Source organism: Hyaena hyaena, unplaced genomic scaffold, assembly GCF_003009895.1.
Source record: "Hyaena hyaena isolate Hyena2069 unplaced genomic scaffold, ASM300989v1 scaffold_34, whole genome shotgun sequence".
In the NCBI taxonomy this organism is placed as follows: domain Eukaryota; kingdom Metazoa; phylum Chordata; class Mammalia; order Carnivora; family Hyaenidae; genus Hyaena; species Hyaena hyaena.
The window spans coordinates 3314254-3334440 of NW_024080665.1; the positions used below are offsets into that span (position 1 = coordinate 3314254).

At 59.3% G+C, this 20187-nt stretch overlaps 2 protein-coding genes across 5 annotated transcripts in view; both read left to right on the forward strand.

The window, feature by feature from the left end:
- Positions 1-20187, forward strand: part of CAPN5 (calpain 5) — a 53886-nt gene that overhangs the window by 16471 nt on the left and 17228 nt on the right. For all 4 annotated transcript variants that reach the window (XM_039228754.1, XM_039228751.1, XM_039228755.1 and 1 more), the window contains exons 2-3: positions 1283-1527; positions 7528-7659. In XM_039228754.1, coding sequence (XP_039084685.1) covers positions 1363-1527; positions 7528-7659 — 297 coding nt within the window. In that variant the 5' untranslated portion in view covers positions 1283-1362. The remainder of the gene's footprint in view (positions 1-1282; positions 1528-7527; positions 7660-20187) is intronic.
- On the forward strand, positions 12927-13696 carry LOC120229623 (olfactory marker protein). The gene has a single exon (XM_039228756.1). The coding sequence runs from the start codon at positions 13191-13193 to the stop codon at positions 13680-13682; it is 492 nt and encodes a 163-aa protein (XP_039084687.1). The 5' UTR covers positions 12927-13190; the 3' UTR covers positions 13683-13696.

Here is a 20187-nt window from a genome sequence, read left to right on the forward strand (position 1 = left end):
TCCGCCTGCAGCCCAGACGGAGTCTGAGATACAGGGGCTGTCAGCTGCCTGGCCAGTCTGCGCATGCGTCAGGCCCGCGGGCTGCCACTTCCCGCCCCCTCCCCCTCCTGGTGGGCTTCCCTGGCTCCGTCGTCCAGTCCAGTCCGAGGCCCTCGCATTTGGTTACCTGTGGCTACAAGCTTGAGGGGGGTTGCAGGGAGGATGCTGACATGGACAGCCTCCTTCCATGTTGAGCTCTGTGCAGGGGCCTCATGCACAGCAGGAACAAAACCCAGTGGACCCTGGTCTCTGGTCTAACGGGTGCTTCCGGTCCTGCTTCCTGGGACCCGAATCCTGGGGAGGTGTGGAGGGAGATGAGAGGTCTGGCTTGGAATTGATGGCTGTGGGCGCCCCGGGACCTCATAGGGGTGGGCTGGTTGGGAGCCCATCAGAGGGGTCCAGGCTGAATATAGGGAGATGGGGGTCATCGGGCAGGGATGGTGGGCAGAACACGGCTTGATACGCCTCCCCAGGGCCCCCAGGGGAAGAGGGAGGTCAGAGGTGAGGGAAGGGTCAGAACCAGTCGCTCCTGGGGCCCTGGAAGAGACTGTTCAGGAGTGAGACTTTGTGAGGTCTGGGAGGTCACCAGCGAGAGTCTGGCTTTGGAGATTGGGAAGCCACGAGGGAGGAGGGATGGGGGGCCTCGGGAGGTTAGGTCAGTAGGATTAAGGAGGAGGAGATGTTTATTCCAGGAGGCAGTGCTGGAGGGTGGGTCTGTCAAATTAACGTAAACAATGGAATGGCTGAAGGGGGGGCACCCTCTGCGTGGGACAGAAATGTGCCTTCACTATGTGGGGAGGGTCCCGGGGAAAGAAGCTTGGAGGCAGTGCTGCCGCTCTCCTGTGCGCGTGGCACCAGCCTTGGCAGCTGCTGACTTGGCCGTGAGTCTCCCTCAGCCTTGGCAGGTCTGGGAAAGGCTGGTGACAAAGGAAGGAGCTGGTGGGTGTGGCCAGGCAGCCCCAGTGCTTGTGCCCTTGGCCTCTTGGCCTGTGGGCTGGCGCCCCGTCCAAGCATCAGAAATGAGAGGGTTCAGGATGTGAAGTCAGGTCAGTTGATTCCTGTCCCTGCTGTACAAGTAGATGCTGTGTCTGTCCCTACCTCTGAGCCTCTCAGCTCCCGGCCTGTCATTTGGGGAGGAGGGGGCCCGCTTCACAGGGCCACGGGGAGGGAGCATGCAAGGGTCAGTGTGCGTTGAGTCCTCCAGTCCTCAGTAAGTGATGATCTCACCTTCCTGTCCCCCCAGGTACCCCAGGAGCCACCCACGTCCCCACCTAAGCCCTCTGCTGCCTTGTCTCAGCTGCCCCTGCTGGGGTAGCCGCCGCCATGTTCTCAGGCGCGAAGCCCTACGAGGGCCAGAACTACTCGGCTCTGAAGCGGGCCTGTCTGCGCAAGAAGGTGCTCTTTGAGGACCCCAACTTCCCGGCCACCGACGACTCCCTGTACTATAAGGGCACCCCGGGGCCCACTGTCAGGTGGAAGCGGCCCAAGGTCAGTGTCCGGTCACAGCTGGAACTGAGGCCAGCAGTCTGCAGGGGACAGGCTGGTGGCTGGTCATCCTGAGGCCCCGGGTGGCTGAGAAGGTGGGGGGCCCTCCCGCTGCGGGGTTTCATCTGGACGGAGAGCACAGGCATGGGCCCTAATCCCGTGGCCACCACAGCCCGTCCAGGACTTCGCCCCCTCCCTGGGCCTCAACTTCCTCACAGGGTGTATGGGGCACTCCAGCCTGTTACTCTCCTCCCAGGGCGGTTTTGGGCAAAAAATGAGGTAAATGGGGATGTGACCTGTTTTTAGTAAAAAGTCCTAGAGTGACGTTGAAGTGTAAGGAATTTGCTGATTGTTTTCGTGATGATTTTGGAATAGCCATTTGCTGCAAACCAAAGGATTTATTATGATCATTAATGAATAATAATAGCAGTAAAAAATAATAGCAGCTTACGGGGCTGTTGGGAGCATTAGAAGAAATAGCGCACGAACTGGGAGGCTGCTGGCGCTGAGGTGGTCACACGGGACGGACGTTGGTGTGGGGCACTGCGCTGCCCGCGAATCGGAGGAGGCATCTCACAGCTGAAGGGTGAGGAGCGCACTATGGAAAAGGCAGGAGACTTGAAACCCTGGGGCTTATTTGGGACGTGGCAGGAACGTAGGGGACGAGGCGGCCGGGGTCTGGGGTTGGTGGGGCTGGTGTGGGGGTGTGACAGGGTCAGATTTGCGTTTTACAAAGTTCCCTCTGGCCTCCTAGACATCGTGGGGAAATGGAATTTAGTTTTCATATCCCTCTCCTAGGCTCTGATCTCAAGTCCCCTCTGCCTCAGAAAAGCCCGTGTGTTTTCTTGGACTGGGGTACCCAAGAGGTGGAGGGACTAAGGCAATGCCCCGGTTGCCCAGGGAGCTGGTAACAGAGCCAGGCCGGGATCCCGGAGTCCCGCCTCTCCTCGCGCTCCACCCTGATGCCAGACCTTTGACCTCAGCCCTGTGAGCCGCCTTGGTTCTCCAAAACTCCCAGGAGCCTCCTGGCCCCCAGATTCCTGCCTCTCAGGCCCCCTACCCCCACGCCTTCCTCTCCCTCCTTTGTCTGGTGGGTGGGGAAGGAGGCCAGCCTCAAAGGGCCTTTGTGAAGCCTTGGGTGTGTGTGTGTGTGGTGTTGTGGGGGGAGACACTTGAGCTCTCTGCCTTCCTCCCTCCACCCCCTGGCTGCCCGTGTCCTGCCCCCTGGCCAGCACCCAGACGTTTTAGATCTGTGTCTCTGGAAGGAGGCTGGGGAAAGCTGGGTTTGCCGTGCCGGAGGAGGAAATGCCGACCTGGCCGGGCTCGGCCTCCCCCTGCTGTGTGATCCCGGTGGAGCCACCTGCCTTCTCTGGGCCCCTTTCCCTGCCAGCGTGGCAGTCCTGCTGTGCCGCCTCCTCCTTCATTGACTACCTTACTGGGCTTGGTGTCTGGTCCTTTCTAGACACTGAAAGAGGAGGAGCAGAGCTGCCCCTGCCCTGGAAGTGGAGGCCGCGAATCACGGCACCTGGTGGTTGGTGTCGACAGGAAGACCCCTGAGGGCAGCCCGGAGGTGGCTGTGGGGAATCAGTTCTGGGTTTGGGAGGCAGTTCAAGGCCAGGCACGGCTGAGTGGTGGTGGATGAGGAGGTGAGACTGTGTGGACCGGGGCGTGCTGGACGGTGGGTGTGTGAGCGGCGCCTGCTGGGGGCGCAGGGCTCGAGGCCCCGGGCAGGCCCTCACCGCACTGTCGGAACAGGCGGTTGGTGGAGCAGGAAGTCAGGCCCGGCTTGCCTCGGGTGGATGGGGCGGGACCAGCCCAGTGGGGTGACTATGAACTCCCAGCTGCTTGGTTCTTGGCCAGTGAGATGGGACTTTGTCCTGAGGCAGCTGTGTTTCCATGGAGTCCTACTTCCTGGGGCCTGTGACCTGTGACCTGACTGTTTACACATAGAGCAAAGAGCCCTTTCTGGACCGCCCCTGGGAAGGCCTTCTTCGGCCCCATCTCACCGTCAGCCCCTCTCTTGTCAGTTGGTCGGTATCATGGCCTCTTTGTTCTGGAGGATCTCCTCAGTCAGCCTCTCTCCCCGCTGGCCGCCCTCTTGCTTTCTCCCAAAGTGGAACGAAGAGGCTGGTTTTTGATTCAGAGGGACTTGTCCCTACCTTCTGGGAGGGCCGCGGGAGGTGTGACCTTGGCCTTAGTTGCCACATCTGTGAATGGGGAGAATAACTTGCTGACCATGTTTTCTGGAGGCTGAAAGGACTCCAGGTCTGTGGTGTCGGACACGTGGGAGGCACACGACCAGCCGGCTGCTGCCCCCTGCCAAGCCTGTAGTGGGGACCCAGAGCTGGCCCTGCCTGGAAAGACCCCCGTCTCGTGGGCGAGGCCAGGCCTTGTCTGCCTCCCTGCCCACCCAGGGCACCTGTCTTAAGTCCTCACTGCCTGGTTCATTGTTCCTTCCGGTTTGGCAAGGCCTGCTGGCCTCCCCCACGGGCCTGGCCAGGGAGGTAAGAGAGGGAGACTGTCAGAGAGGCCTCTGGCTCTGGGGTAATCCCGAGGGAGTGGAGGTATGCAGGGCTGCCTCCTCTCTCCAGCGCAGGGCCTCAGGGGCCCCTTTCCATGTCTGTGGGGACACAGTAGCCCCTGCCCCATCCAGCACTCAGTCTCTCCCCATCTCTGGAGCTAAGTTTGCATGCAGGTCCTTTGGTGGAACCAAGAAGGGAACAAGTAGAGGTTCCACAAACAGATGTGTCTTAGAACCCCCCTGAACTCCCCCACGGTGGCCCGGTGATCCCCAGCCCCGAGCCCTGGGCTTATGTTCACCACACAAGCACTTGGAGAAGACCCCAGTCCTTGGCTCTGCTGGAGAGTAAGCCCCTTTGTGCCATGGAACGGGTGGCTTGACTGGGGCCAGCCGTCTGGGCCTCTGCCCTGCCCAGGAATGAGTCCCTTCTGCGCACGTGCTTGGGTGGCCTCGCAGGACGGGACTGCCGTGGGAGGAGACAGGGAGCAGGGGATGGGGGCCTGAGAGGCAGGTCTGCTGCAGAGGGGGTGGGGCACAGGCTAGTGCTCCTGGGGAACCTGCCCTTCTCCCCTGTGTCCTAGGCAGAGAGACCGCTTCCTTCCTGGGCCTTTCCCCCCTTCCTGGGCCTTTCTCCAGCCGTGTGGTTGATTCCTGTTGTGATCTCGGATTCCCGGAGGGAGGTGACGGAGGAGCAGGGCGGAAGGAGAAGGCAGACTGTGCCCTGGGTCCGCTGCCTTGCTGCTTTCCTCTCTGTGCCCCGGGCCTGGAAACCTGAAGCTCTTGTGCCCTAGAGGGAGATGGTTCTGGGCTATGACCTGTGTCCGGTGGAGCCGGTCTGACAGGCTGAAGGCTGAGAGGTGAGAGGTGACTGCAGGCGCAGAAGCCGTAGCAGCCCGGGCGGCAGAGGAGGAGTCACCTCCCAGCCCTGCGGGACGGCTCTGCCCAGGGCTCACAGCAGATGCTGGTCCGATCCAGCCCACCTGCCCCTTTGCCCTCTCTTGCTCCCAGGACTCTGCCTGCGGCCCCAGCAGAACCCGGCAAGCGCTGCTCCTGACGCTGGCAGTGGGGCGGGCCGAGCCGGGCCTGGGCGCTGCCCTGGAGCTCACCGGCTGGTGGGGAGGCCCAGAGGCAAACCTCAGTGTGGACAGTGTGGCCGGGAGCCCAGCGGAGCATGGTGTCAGGCGGCGTGTGTCCCAGAGCTGCAGCTGGGTCCCATCTTGGGGTGAATTTGCAGTCGAGCCTCCTAGCCACCAGCCCTCTCCATGCCTGCTGTGCCGGTGTCACCGCCTCCAGGCAGCCTGGGTTCCTGCTGTCATAGCTGTGCTCCCGTGGAGGGTCACAGTCAAACTCTTCCTCCTCAAGGGCCCTCCCTTGGGCCAGGAACTTCCTGACTAGCTCTTTGTCTTCTCAATAGCCCAGGAAAGGTGGAAGACCAAACAGAGGTCTTGAGATCTTGGCCCTGATGACCTTGGGTGTCTCTGCCTATTGGGCCTCACCGATCTCTGAGAGCCGATAGGCCGTCCTGTCTCCGTCCAGGGCCTTGGCTGGGAAGACTTGAAGGGGAGGGGTACTAAGAGGTCTCTGCGGACCCTGGTGATGCCAAGTGGTGGCCGCCTCCCCTCCCGTGCTGGGGATGAGGCCGGGATCTGCAGATACGAGGCGCCCCTCCATCCCCACCCTGCCTGCCCTTCTAGGGAGGCAGATGCTAAGTCATGGCTCCGTCTGGCTCCAGTGCTGGGCGGGGTGTGGGCCGGGGCGCAGGAAATAAGATAAGAACGGCAGCGGGGAGGGAGGGAAGGCTTCTTCGGCCGTGCTTCCTGCTAGCACAGCCTCGCCATGTTGCCATGACCTGGGGTGCCATTACTCAGCCTGCACTGTGGGGAAGCCATCTTGTGGCTTGGCTCTGGGTCACCCTGGAGTCCCATCTGGAGCTGTTTATGCCCTCAGGGGAGTTTTGGCCTTTAATCTGGCCCTCCCAAACCCAGGTTTTTCCAGGCTGAGGCACCGACAGGAGTCCCAGATGCCTCAGTGAGGACCTGTAGCCCTTTGCCCCATTTTCCCTGCCGAGTGCCCGGCTTCTGTAATCCATAGAGTCCTTACACAGCCCTGCAGGGATCATAATCTGCTTCCTTTGCACAGGGGAGGAGACAGGCTGGGAGAGGTTGAGCCACTGGCCCAATGTTGCACAGCCAGTAAATGGTAACCAGGAATTTGAATTCCATCCTTCTGGCTCTGCTGACCTTTTTTTTTTTTTTTTTAATATTTTATTTCTTTCTGAGAGAGAGAGAGACAGCATGAGCAGGGGAGGGGCAGAGTGAGAGGGAGACACAGAATCCGAAACAGGCTCCAGGCTCTGAGCTGCCTGCACAGAGCCTGATGCAGGGCTTGAACCCAGGAACTGTGAGATCATGACCTGAGCCAAAGTCAGACGCTTAACCAACTGAGCCACCCAGGTGCCCCTGGCTCTACTGACTTCTACCAGCCACGTGGCATAGGACCTTAGGAGCTGGACTGTGATCGAGCCAGCAGATAGGGAGGCAGGCCAGCTGTGTGTCTGGGGCGTGTTGATCAACTTCTCTGGGCCTCAGTTCCTCATCTGTACAATGGGCATTGTGCCCACCCCTCAGGATCGTGGTGAGGATTGATCGTGGTGCCAGCAGGATAGAAGGTGTGCCTCAATGTTTACCCCCTCCCACCTTGGGGAGCCCTCACTCCCTGTCAGCTCTGTGGAGTGAAGATGCTTCGGGACACAGGTGGGCATGTGCATGCCCCAAGCAGATACCCGGACTGGGAACGGGAAGGGCACTGTCGTCATGCCCAGCCCTGCCCCCGCCCGGCCCATTGGGCCCACAAGGGACGCACAGATGTCTGCTTGGCTCTGCTCCATACGGCTTTCTGTGTGCCCTTGACAAATCTCTGCCCTTCTCTGAACCTTCATTGCTCGTTCATAAAATAGAACAACCCCACACTGCCGGGGTGGCTAGAGGATCCAGTGAGACAGCCTGAGGATGTGCCTGCGCGGGGCTTGGCATGGTCAGCTTCCTACTTCTCCCCTGCCTTTGCCACTCAGTCATCAGCTGTGGTTTGTGGTTTGTCTCCCCGCTGGGCCCCCACCCTCTTTGTTTGGGGGGATGCCTGAGGGCGGGCTGGCATGGGCGCTGCAGGGCTGCTGGTGCTGGGGGATGAGGGGAACTGACCCCTTGCTGGTTGGGGAAGACCACGGAGGGCAGGAGAAGGGGGTGCCCAAGGTCCAGTCCCCCAAAGACCTTCCATAGCATCTGATCATTTTCGAACCTCTGGCAGAAGGGCAGCGTTCTTCAGCCCGGGGACGGGAGAAGGACATTCCAGGTAGCACCTGGGTGGGGGCTGGGGGGGGGACCTGGATTTGGCAAAACCAACTGACCATGCTGAGGGCCCCCGGTGTGTCAGGGGAGGTGGAGTCCCCACGCTGACAGGGAGGTCTCCTCTTGGCTTCTCTGCAGGACATATGTGAGGACCCCCGCCTTTTTGTGGATGGCATCAGTTCCCACGACCTGCACCAGGGCCAAGTGGGCAACTGCTGGTTTGTGGCAGCCTGTTCGTCACTCGCCTCCCGGGAGTCGCTGTGGCAGAAGGTGAGGTGTGGGGTGGGGCCCTCGCCGCTGGACAGGGGAGGTGCGGCCCGAACTAGCAGATGGGACTTTATGAACACCTGTCTGGGGGTGGGGGGCAGGGTGACACCAGGGCTCCCAGCATTGGCGGAGCAGCAGAATGTGGGTGTGTCCCCATCCGACAGTTGGGGGCGCACAGTGTTCCTGGAGCCACTTGGCGGAAGATGCACGTGTGGAATGGGGAAGCTACCTGAATCATGTGCGGTGTGAAGATACCACTAATTAGGGCTCAGGAGACCCCCTGCCAGTACCTGCTGTAGAGCTGACCAGTCCTCGTCCTTATTTTGGCTTCCGTTTTCTCACTTGTGCGGCAAGAGTGGTGCAGGTGATTTTGTTTCATGATTCTGGTTTCGATTGGGAACTGGCTCTGGTTGTGACGCTCTGCCCTCTTGTGGCAGCACTCGGTGGTGCAGCCCTTTAACCCCGCACTGAAAGTTCCCTTCCTGCGGCGGGGGGCGGGGGGGTTGGCCGGGAAGCTGGAGTAGAGGCTAGACTACTGGTCTCTAATGAGTAATGATGACTGGCACTGCATCCTGGGTTCCTGTGCCGGCAGATACAGGCCATTGCCCCCTTGCTCGCACCTGCCCTTCCTGCTCTTCCTGTGAGGAACTAGGAACTGGGCATCTAAGCCTGACGGTTTGGCTTGGAGCCCACCCTCCCCACCTCACCATTTAGCAGCTTTATAATTAGCACCGGTTACTCATCCGGAAAACCAGGATAGGAGGGAGTTTGTTGGGGCAAAAAGAGATACTGGTCTCAGGGTGCAGTGCCCAGTGACTGGTGTCTGCGCTGCCAGTGTTAGGATAATTAAGACTGGTAGAGCATAGTGGGCATTCCCGGGCAAGCAGGGAGCAAGGGGCAGTGCCTTTGTTCTCATCATGTCAGACCTCCCTCGGCCATCAGGGGGAGCTGTGCCCTCAGCCGAGGCTGGGACTGCGGCAGGAGCTCTGTATTCATGTCTTCTGGAGTGGGGTGTGACCTTTAAAGCCACCCTAGCGTGGGTATCCCTGGAGCCTGGCTGCTGATGGTCCTGTGGGGACGCTGGTGCCCACGTCTATAGGCCACCGCTGCAGCCTATAGACGTGGGGAGTTGTAGGATGTCCAAGCTGGGAGGGCCTCAGAGAGCCACACGTGGGATCATTTCACTGGGGTTGGGGCTCAGTGCTGTTGTCTGGGTGTAGACCTTTCCTCGCTCCTCTGCCTCCAAGCACCAGCCCCCTTCTCGGAGCCCACAGCAAGGTCCTCCTGCCTCTGAGCCCACCCCTAGCTCGGTCAGGGCTCAGTCCGGGGCTGGAGGTGGCACATAAGAATCCTGCAGGGCCTGGCCCCGTTCTCCCCACCCTGCCCTGTAATCGCATGTTTGCCTGTGGCCTCCCTGGTTGACATGAGCTCCCCCTGGGCGAAGCTGGTCCAACTGTGTCTTCTCAGTGAGGCCAGCAGGACCCTGGCACAGAGAAGGCTCAAGAAAGTTTTGAGAGCAGAGCCCTTCCCCGGTTTGTTGGACCCAGCTACTGGCCAGCAGCCCCACGGCCGGCCCTCCTGCCCTGCGTCTCTGGGGGGCCTTCAGTGGGACCAGAGCCTGGCCCGCTGTGTCCCCTCCTGGGGAATGGGCTCTCTGGCCATTTGTAGGGAGGAGCCTCGGCTTGCTGCGGGCCCTGGCCTGGGCCTGGCCTTGGGCAGCGCGCTGGGGCAGCTCCCCATCTCGTGACCACATGGAGGAAGGGACCCCGGGCCTGCCGGCGGGAGGCCTGTTATCCACGCTGTGGCAGGTCTGTGTTCGTCTCTGGGCCAAAGGTTCCTCCTGCTGCAGGTATCAGGGCACCTGGGGCTGGTCTGGAGGCTTCAAGGGCCAGGAGGCCGGTCTCCAGGAGCGTGGGTCCCCAGGAGGCTGGAGCAGGGCAAGGTGCTTGGCTAATTGCACTCTGCCTCGGGGTGCTGCTGTGGGGACAGCTCCCGGGTCCTAGAAGGAGGAGGAGGAGGCCCCGGGGAGCTTGTTACTGTGCCTTACCTCCCCTCCTGTCCCTACTGAACGTCCCCTGTTGTCACCCCTTACTTGAGGGCCCGTTGCCCTGCGGGGCCTCCCCTGCCCGCCCTGTTTTCTCCATGGAACAGGGGTGCTCGGCCTGAGCTGCACCCCTCCCCGCCCCCCACCCCCACCCCAGCCTCCTCACTCCGGTGATGCTCAGCCTCACAGGCTGCTGCATTGTGCCCTCAACACACACACCCCCTCCTCCAGGAAGCCACCCCTTTACCTCTAGTTCTTGATGCAGTCTGAGGCCAATGGGCACAGGATTTGAAACCAGCCAGGCCTGGGTGTGATTCTGGCTGGGTCCCTCGTTGTCGTGTGCCATTGGGCAGGTCAGGTTCCTTCTCCTCCCCACCTCGGTGTAAACCTGACCTTTCTAGTCCCCAGAGTTGTAGGAGGAGGAAAGAGCCTGTTCGGGCGGAAGCCTGTGGTGTTTCACGGCAATTCACACACGTTAGATCCTCCTCCCTGCCCCACCTCTGTGTCCCCGGCCTGTTTCTCTGTTCTACGAGGCACCCCTTGGCAGTGGGCCTCTCCCTCCTATGGGATCCCCGGGAGGGGCACAGTGGTCTCCCCACCTTGACTGTACATCCTCTGAGGGCAGGACAGTGGGCTTCCGGTGACCACATTTTATAGATCAGAAATCAGGATGTGACAGTGGGGTGGACCATCTGCACTTGAGCCTGACCTGGCCCAAGCCAGACCCAAGGTCCTCTGTGAGCTCACGCCCCCCAGGCCTGATCCCTGCCCCCAGCCTCTCTGGCCGGAGGAGAGGAAGAGAGCACAGCGGAAATGAGGGTCTGGAGGTCTGAGAGGGGAGTGTTGCGGGGGGGTGGGGGGGGGGTGGCCAGCCCTGGGGCTTGGCCTGGGAGAGGCACCTGGTGACTTGGGCTCTTTTTGAGTTCTATTTAAAATGGTTCCCATCCCACCCCTGCCGGCGTTACACGGGCAATCCACGCCCTTGAGCTACATGGCCGTCCACTCACCCCAGGCACCTGAGCCACAGCTATGCCCCGAGCACCATTCTAATGCTGGGGACAGAAGATCTGAACAAATACAACATTGCTTAAGGTTTTCCTTAGCCGGAAACAGCCAGTGTTAAGGGGTTGCCGTATTTCCTTCTCGTCTGTTTTTCCCGTCGGGGTTAAAGAGGTGTTCGTTTTGTTTTTCAGTATGTAGTTTTGCAATCACATAGGGAGCTTGGTTACTTGCTCTTCTCTGTTCATCCCTACGCCAGGCTTTAGCGGGTCTTCCCAAGGTGTGTGGGGGGCCCAGCCGAGATCTGTGGATGGCAGTGGGCCCAGCCCCGCCTGCAACCTCCCGCCCCCTTTCCACCCCTCCCTCCCCCCTCGGGCCTTCCTTGCCTCCCGCTGCCCCTCCCTCCTGCCCTGCCTGTCTGAGGCCCAGATGACTTCCACCTTCAGCCTCCTCCGTCGGTAACCTGCCCAGGCCGAGACCAGGCTCTCCCCAGGGCCGTGCAGCCTCTGGGTCCCCACCAGTAGAGAGTGAGCACCTCCCCTAGAGTCCAGCAGGTCCAGAGATGGGGACCGACATCCTCTCTTTCCTCAGTGCTGCTTCCAGACTGCACCCTCCACTTGTAAACCAAACCCCTCCAGGCTTGTGCCATTGGCTCCCCACGCCCCGCCCCCCCAAGAGAACCAGGTACCACCCAGGGACCAAGGGCCCAGCACCTCCAATTTCCTACCTTTTCCACCCCACGTCCTGCTGTGTCCTAGGGATTACTATGCCCATGCGGCTGGCACCCCACCCTCACCTTCCTAGCCTCAGATCGTGTTTACACCCCCATCAGCCTTTACCCTCAGCCACCCTCACCTTCTAGGCATCTCCCTCGTTCTGCACTTTGACACACACCTGCCCCTAAACCTCATTTTTGGCTTCAGTCATGTCTCTGTTCTCCCATCTGCATGTCTTCCTCTGGTTGTCCTTGGCCTTGGGCCCTATCACATCTGTTCACTTATCAGTGTTATTTACTCATGTATTCACTCAACAAGCATTTTCTGAGGGCATCCTATGTAGCACGCCCCGTTCTGGGTCCTGGCTTAATTTAACAGTAATTCCTGAGCCATATTGTGTGCTCTTCTCTGCCCCTGCAGCCAGAAAGGTTCTATGAGGGTCAGGCAGTTTGACTCCTCACATCCTCTTGAAGACTCACGGGGAATTGCTACCCACGACCCCCAGAACTGACCTCAGAGCTTGAGGGGTTATCTTAACAGGACCAGCTGCTGTGTCCCCATTGGTGACGCTCTGTTGCTCGTGTAGCCCAAGATCCCACTGACTGATCGACCCTCCATCCAGTAGTAGACTGTGCTTGTGGTCCACTAGGCCCTTCAGATTGTTTTCAGTTGTTACTTTGGCCTGTGCCTCTGTCCTGTTTTCTGTGTGTGCCATGTCACGACAACTTCCCCTCTCCCCTGCGCCCCTCCCAGCTATACTCACATACTCCAGTTCTTCCATTTACTGGAATATAATAGCTGAGCTCCTGATTCCACCTCAGGCACTGGAGATAGAGACATTTGTCAGATTCTTCCTTGGCCTCAAGTCTCCTGGGGGAAACTGAGGCTTGATATAGCTGGAATAAGTGGTGGGATTTTACTGGGAGGAGACCTGGGCGTTGGGCTGCCCTGTGGTGCGGTGGGGAGGCAGGGCCAGCAGGCCGGAATCAAGTGGGTCACTGATTGTCCAAGCACAGTCCCTGGACCAGCAGCATCGACATCACCTGGGAGGCTGGTCCAAGTGCAGATTCCTAGGCCTTATCAGCGCTATTAAATCAGAAGGGGAGGAGCCCAGCAATCGTGTTTTCAGTCCTGTGGCTGATTCTGATGACCCCTGAAGTTTGGGAACAGGGGTTTGGGTCAGAGATGGGGGTGGCCAGGCCAGTCCCTGTCGAGGGGCTGGGGAGAGGGTTCTCAGGGTCCCCGGGAGCGGGACCGAAGGCCTTGGGGGTTGAGTGTGGAGTGGTGAGGGTGGCTCTGAGTCAACGTGGCTGCAGGGTTTGGCTAGGGTGGCTTTACATCTCAAATCAGCAGGCCTCTCCTTCCTTGTTCCCCCAGCTCCTGCCAGGGTGTCCCCAGTAAAGCCTCTCCTTACAGTGAGCGGCTGCTCCCCACCTCCCTCCCCTTCGTACTGCCCCACGCAGCCTCCCTTCTTCACAAACAGGTGCTCCCAGCCCTTCCCTGGTCGTCAGGTAGTCGGAGCGGTTACCACAGCAATTGACATCAGCAGTCTGGCCCCCCGGGAGCCCGTCCGCCTCGCGCCTGCCTGCGGGGCCTGTGTTACAGCCTCTTCGAGGAGTAGAGAGGAGGCGAGGAGGCGTTTGGGGACTCCCACCCCCATTTGGAGGATTGGGCAGGCCCGGGAAGGGGCGGAGCGCCTTGGGTGGGCTGTGGCCCCGGCCGCACGGCCCAGGCACAGGGGCGCCCAGGCAGCGGAGAAGCGGCAGCAGCGGGGCATGGCGGAGGACGCGCCCAAGCCACCGCAGCTCAGCATGCCCCTGGTCCTGGACCACGACCTCACCAAGCAGATGCGGCTGCGCGTGGAGAGCCTGAGGCAGCGTGGGGAGAAGCGCCAGGACGGGGAGAAGCTGCTGCGGCCCGTCGAGTCCGTGTACCGCCTCGACTTCGTCCAGCAGCAGAAGCTGCAGTTTGAGCGCTGGGACGTCGAGTTGGACAAGCCGGGCAAGGTCACCATCACGGGCACCTCCCAGAACTGGACGCCCGACCTCACCAACCTCATGACGCGCCAGCTGCTGGACCCTGCTGCCATCTTCTGGCTCAAGGAGGACGCGGATGCCATGGATTGGAACGAGGCCGACGCCCTGGAGTTTGGGGAGCGCCTGTCGGACCTGGCCAAGATCCGCAAGGTCATGTACTTCCTCGTCACCTTCGGCGAGGGCCTGGAGCCCGCCAACCTCAAGGCCTCCGTGGTCTTTAACCAGCTCTGAGGCCAGCTGCTCGCTGCTGCCCTCTCCCCATGCCCGCCTGCACTGCCCCCTGCCTGTGCCCCCTGCCCCCAGGCCTGTATTCCCAAACATTCTTCTAGCTGCGGGTCTGTACTCAGCTTGCGCACTTGGGACCGCCTGAGCCTGTGTCCTTCCTCCTCTCCTCTCCCTGGTGCTGGTGCTCTTGCTCATGGGAGGAAGACGCAAAGGACTTACAGTCTAGAAGCTGAACCAGAGGCCACTGCTTCTGCTGTAGACCACGAGGCCTGGGAAGATGGGGGGGCTTGTTTACTCTCTGCTTCACTGTCCCGGAGTGAGACTCAAAGAGGCGGAGAGAGACAGACATGGACACAGAGACAGAGAGAGCCAAGGCCTCCTCTGTTGGGCTTCCTCCAGAGAGGGGAGATGGGGAGGCCAACGACAGAGCAGCCTCCTTGGGGAACCCCTCCCGGCCACAGGGCATTTTGCAAGAATCTGGAGGTGAACACTCAGCCTGAGGACCCAGGAAGGTGGCCCTCCTGGCCCGGGCCTGGCGTGGTCCCATAGTGGCCCGGGGGCCTCAGGATGTCAGGCAGGGTTGCCGCAGGGGTTGTTTTGGGTGGTGGGGAGTGGCTGGCAGTTTGGGGGCTGTGCTTGCCAACTCTTGCTCTTTGGAGAGTGACTTCAGGAGGGAGGAGTGACGCGGAGAGGACATAGGTTATAGAGGGACGTCTCTCTGTCCATGTGTGTATGTGTTGACAGAGAGCAAGCTCTATTCATGTGACTGTATTCTAGAGTCTGTACCTGCCTTGTGAGCAAGTCCGATTTTAGATGATTTGTTCTGTAGTTGCCCAGCTGGTTTGTGGGTGGCCCTTAGCAGGGGCTTGGTTAGGAGGGCCTCCGGGAGGGGCCCCCCACTGAGCTGAGAGCCTTTGAGGTGCATCCAGTGAAGTGGGGAACAGTATCATGGACGGGTCTCCCTCTGCCTAGGGAAGCTGGATCGCTGGGAGCCCTGGAGTGGGAGACTGTAGTCTTTGCTGGGATGTCAGCTTTTTTCCAGCGTCCCTGGCCAGGAAGGCACAGGCCCAGTAAGCCTCCTTTGAGGGAGGGGCCTGGCCTGACTGGCACCTCAGGAAGTGACCCCAGCACCCTGTCTCCAGGCCTGCCCTGTTTTTTTCTTGCCAGGAACAGGCCCACAACATTTTCCTCATGAAGCAGAGCCGCCGAGGGCCGCAGGGCCCGGCAAATAGACGCTCTGAGAGACAGAGGGTGAGAGCCGTCCCCAGTGGCTGGGGCTGCAGGGAGGGTGAGCCCCCACTCTAGAAACGTGCAAAGAGGAGCAGGGTATTGGAATTGGGAATTCTTCTTTTTTTTTTTTTTTTAAGTTTTATTTATTTGAGAGAGAAAGAGGGCCCGAGTGGGGGAGGGGCAGAGAGAGAATCCCAAGCAGGCTCTGTATCGTCAGCACAGAGTCCAATGTGGGGCTCGAACCCATGAACCATAAGATCATGACCTGAGCTGAAGTCCGACATGTAACCGACTGCACCACCCAGGAGCCCCTTGGGATTCTTTAGGTTGGGATTGGCTGTGGTCATTTCTGACTCTCAGCTCTGGGGCCTGAAGCCCCAGCATAGCCTGCCTGTCTTCTCTGCCGATAACTAGGGGAGTCCAGACCCCGGGAGATGGCACTGCCCTTTGCCCCTCTGCCGCTCTGGGGACCGTCTTGATGCAGACTGCCTATACCCCCACCCTGCCCTACCACATCCACCCCATGCGCTGCGTGTCCCCAATAAAGCCTCTATGCCCCTGCCTCGTGGTGTGCAGTCTCTCACCGTAAGCCACCCCCACCCGTTCAGGAGCTCTGACGGCCCTCTCCCGTCCCCTCATAGCCCTGAGCACCCCTCAGGGGCCTTCTCCCACACTCCCATCCCTCCTGCTGCTTTCAGAGATGAGGCCTAGAGCAGTCAAGTGACTGGCCCAAGGTCAGACATCAGGATGGAGTTTAGAAACGGGTCTCTGGACACCCAGCCAGGTATCAGCAGCCCTGACAGTTTTTTCTCCAGGGACCCCCAGGCCAGCTTCTGTATGGGGCATGGGGAGAGCCATGCTGGGGCCACAGGGAGGCGCACCTGGTCCTCAGCAGGTGGGGCCCAAAGGGGATCTGAGGGGATGCAGCCAGCCATGTGCAATCTCCCTCCCTTGTAGGGTGGCTGGGCAGGGGGTGGATGGGACAGGGAGTGGCAGGGGTGGGGAGGGTGAGGCCTGTGCCTGGGTTTCACTGAGCCTCTGTCACCCATTTAATGGAAGTTCTTGGGCAGCCCCTACCCTGCTGACCAGATAAGACTGATGTTGCCACACCGCCTTAGTGCCCCACTTGACCCTTCATTAGAGCTCTGTCCCTTGCCATCTCTCTGCAGCTTACTCCGCTTTTGGACAGAGACAAAGAGGCCCAGGGGATCCAGTCACCTGCCCAAAGTCACAGAAGCTGTGGAGGGGCCAAAGGAGGGGTCCCTGTGCGTGGACCAGGCTCTGTGTCTGCGGCCCCCTGGGAGAGGCCGGAACAGTGCCCCCACCCCTCCTGAGGGCCCAGGCCCTGGCAAGGCCAGCTTCTTCCCAGTGACCACGGTCGGGTCCTGCTTCAGGGGCCACATTTGGGGTTTTGCTTGGGAATGACCTTCGCTTTGAAATGCTCCCCTCAGCCAGGTCTCACATCCCCACCCCCCACCCCGGAGCCCTCCCCCAAGCGGCTGTGGCCACCTTCTTTCCCTTCCCCAAGTCCTGCCTTCCAGCAGCAGCCTCCGTCCATTCCCAAAGATGCCTCTGGCGGGGGCGGGGGCAACGGAATCAGTGAAGGGACTTGCCATCTCCTGAGCTTCCGCCCCCTGCCCCCTCCTCCTGCCAAGGCAAGTGTGTGAGGCTTACGTGAGTTAGTGAAGCATGCAGAGCCCCCCATGAGCTGGCACACGACACCCTCTCTCCGTTTGCTCTTTGTTACTCTCTCAGTCACCGTAGACAAATGGCCTCACTTTTCAGTTATTCCGAGAGGGGTATCAGGACAACTTGTTTACAGAGGAGCACAGGGTTCAGAGAGGTGAAGTGGGTTGCCTGACGCAGCACAGCCGCCCAGTGCTTCTGGGAGCAGTCAATGTAGGGAGGGGCAGGCAGGGGCCAGGCCTGGCTCTGGTTGGAGAGTGGACAAGAGGGTGTGGAGTCTCCTCTGCCACTGTCACCAGGCTCAGAATGGGCCCAGCCGAGGGGCTCTTTAGCCCTCACTGTGTGGGAGGGGGCCAGCCTCAAGGCTGGGGTCCCACACAGGTCTCTGAGGGCAGCCGAGCTGTCTGGCTGTGCGCCGTGAGCTCCCTGGTGCATCGCTCCTGCTCTCTGGGTGGCGAGCAATGCGGCTCCGCTCTCCCGAGGCTGTGTGGAGTAGGGGTGGGGGGCCAAGCTTCCCAGCCTCTTCCGGTCATGGCATCTGAAACTCGGGAATTTGAGACTCAGGGCATCAGAAGCTGAGACCTGAGGAAGCAGGGACCTTCTGGTTTGGTGACTCCCTCACGTGAGTTGTGTAACACAGGAAACCACCCTGCAGCCCGACAGCCCACAGCACTGGTGGCCTTTTCCGTATGTGCTCCCAGCTGGCCCTCTGGGGTCGCAAGCAGGAATCTGTGAAAAGCTCCTTCCCTGTGAAACACCCCCCCCAACACTGACATTCACACACACACACACACACACACACACACATACACACACACGCTCACACACGCATGCTGTGTGTACCCACATATGCTGACAGTCATGCACTTGCACACTCACAAGTGCCTGTCCCTCTGGCTCAGTCCCAGGAGGATTTGAGCTGGGAGCACTCCAGGCACCAGGGGGCACTGTGGGACACCCGTCGCCTGAGGTGTCCTGCTGATTTCCCAGGGGTCCCAGGGGGCCTACAAATCTCACACAGTCCTTGCCTGGCTGCTGGGTCAGCCCAAGTAAATGCCGTGACCCCTCAGGTCTCTCATTTCCCATCTGCACTGGGGGGCTGCTGCTCTTTCTCCTCTTGGGAAGCTTCACCAGGTCACCTGAGGTCCGTGCCGGCCCCCAGGTTCACACACTGTTGTGTGAGTGCACACACTTGTACCACATACACCAGCGGAGATGACCCCTCACGTGTGCTCAGCCCCCCACGGCTAAGGCAGCACCTTCAAGACCAGTGTCCATTTTGGTTTTTTTTTTTTTTTTTCTTTTTAAAATGTTTATTTATTTTTGAGGGAGACAGAGACAGCGTGTGAGCTGGGTCTCCAGAATCTGAAGCAGGCTCCAGGCTCTGAGCTGCCGGCACAGAGTCCTACACGGGGCTCAAACTCAACAAACTGTGAGCTCATGACCTGAGCCGAAGTTGGATGCTTAACCAACTGAGCCACCCAGATGCCCCCATTTTGGTTTTTACAGCAGCAGTAGGGTAGGCAGATGCCGACACTGAGGCTCAGAGTGGTGGCCTAGTTGGAACCCGAGTCTTCGCCTATGCACCCCGGTGGGCAGTGTGCCCCGTCATGAGTACAAGGTCACCAGCTGCTCAGGGCTGTGCTGTGGCTGGCACTTGGAGACTTTCCTTCCAGAAAGACTTGGGCAGCTCTGGAGCTGGGCCAGGCGCAGGGTAGGGGTGGGGGGATCTGGGCGTGAATGGAGCTCAGCCTTGGTCTCCAGAAGCTCCCTTCCCGTCATCAGGGAAAGAGCCTGGGGGAGCACCAGGCCTGGAGACCCCTGCGAGCTGCTGCTCAGCTGGCCCCCGAGGGACGACGACAGTACTGGCAGAGGGAGGCACACGTGCAGAGCCAAGGTGGCCTGAAGCATCATGTGTGTAGATTTCCGTGGGGCCCAAGGGAGGCAGGTGTTTCGGGGGTGAGCCTGAGAGTCAGCGGACCCTCCGGGCTGTGAATGCCAGGCTGAGGAGCTGGTGGCCGTGGGGATGGGACATCTCACTTGGAGATAATGTGGGAGGAGCGAGATGTCTTAATATGCTCCCATGGACCCATCCCTCCGCCTCAACAACTGTCAGCTGGTGGCCAGTCCTGTTCGCTCTAACTCACTCCTTTGCCCTCCAGGCAGCTTCTCATTTCATCTGTAAATATTTCTGGATGCATCTCTGAATGATAAGCAGTTCTCACAAACAAAACAAAACAAAAACAAATGTCTGTAACTGTAATCCTATATATAACACAACTCAAATAATTTTTATGATAACTTCCTTCGTCACATCAAATACCCAGCGAGTGTTTTGCTTTCCAATTTCTGTCATAAATGTGTATATGTTTTATGCTTTGTTGGAATCAGATTCAAACGACTCCGGTGGTTTGTTCCCCTTCATCTTTTACTGTTTACTTGAGATGTGTTTGCGGAAGACACCTGGCCTGTGGAATTTCCAACTGTCTGGATTTTGCTGCCTTTGTTTTCATGGCGGTGTTGAGCGTGTTTTCTGTGCCATGCACCTTCCGTAAGCTAGGATTTACCCTAGAGGCTGAGTAAAGTTTAGGTCCAAGTTTTTTGGCATGTTTGCTTCATAGGAGATACTGTGTACTTCTCTCACAAGGCATGTGAGATCTGGTTGGCTCTGTTTTTTGTGATCTGAGAAGCTGCCGATGACCATTGCTAAATCCATATTTGTCGTTGGTGGTAAAATAGCGGGAGTCTAATATTCTAATTCCGTCCTCATTTCGTAGCTGCGACTAACTCCTCTCCAGAAACACATGTCCCTTCATCTGCTGTTGGTTACCCGCTGGTCTGGTCTGTGTAGAAAAGGCAGGATGAATCCTGATTCTTTCCTTTAATTTTCCAGTTGTTACAAAAAAAAAAAAAAAGAGTCTATTTCCCAGCTGGTCTCCAATGATGACTATTTGCAAGTATCATTGTGGTCTCGTAGATTTGAACGTGTTTGATGTGTTTTCACGTGCCGTGATTGTGTAGTGGTTAGTACCCTGCGTTGTGATGTGTTCTCACCCATCGCAGTCACTGTCCTTATTGAAGCTGAGATCTGCCCGTCTTTGGCCAGTGGGAGCCTCTTTAGGTTGGTTCCTGAATCCTTTGATGTGGCCCCAGGGTCTTTGATGGCTTCCTCGATTCCTGGGATGACCGGATGCGGTGTGGGAGGGTTTGTGTGCCCCTGAGAGCACACCTTCCTGGACAGTCTCCTCCCTCTCCCTCGGTACCCTGCTGGCAGCAGAGGGGTTGTGGGGGTTAGAAGCTGGCCATGCTGGGCCCACTGGCCGTGACGTAGGAGGGGAAACTGAGGCCCACAGGGATCTGACTCAGGATCTGCAGGCCCTAGAGCCTCATTAGCTGCTTCCTGAGCCCCAGAGGGGCCCGGGCCAAGCCCTGGGTTTGGCTAATGATCCCCCTGCATCCCCAGCAGAGCCTCCTAGTGCCCTGCAAGGGCTCCTCTTCCTCCCTCCCCAGGCCCCATGCAGTCCAGAGCTTTCAGAGCAGGGAGGAGTGGTGGAGGGTGTGCCCAGGCCAATGTGCTCTGTTTCGGACTTCCTAT

Coding starts and splice junctions, on each gene's coding strand:
- LOC120229623 (XM_039228756.1), top strand. CDS start 13,191: ATGGCGGAGGACGCGCCCAAGCCACCGCAGCTCAGCATGCCCCTGGTC.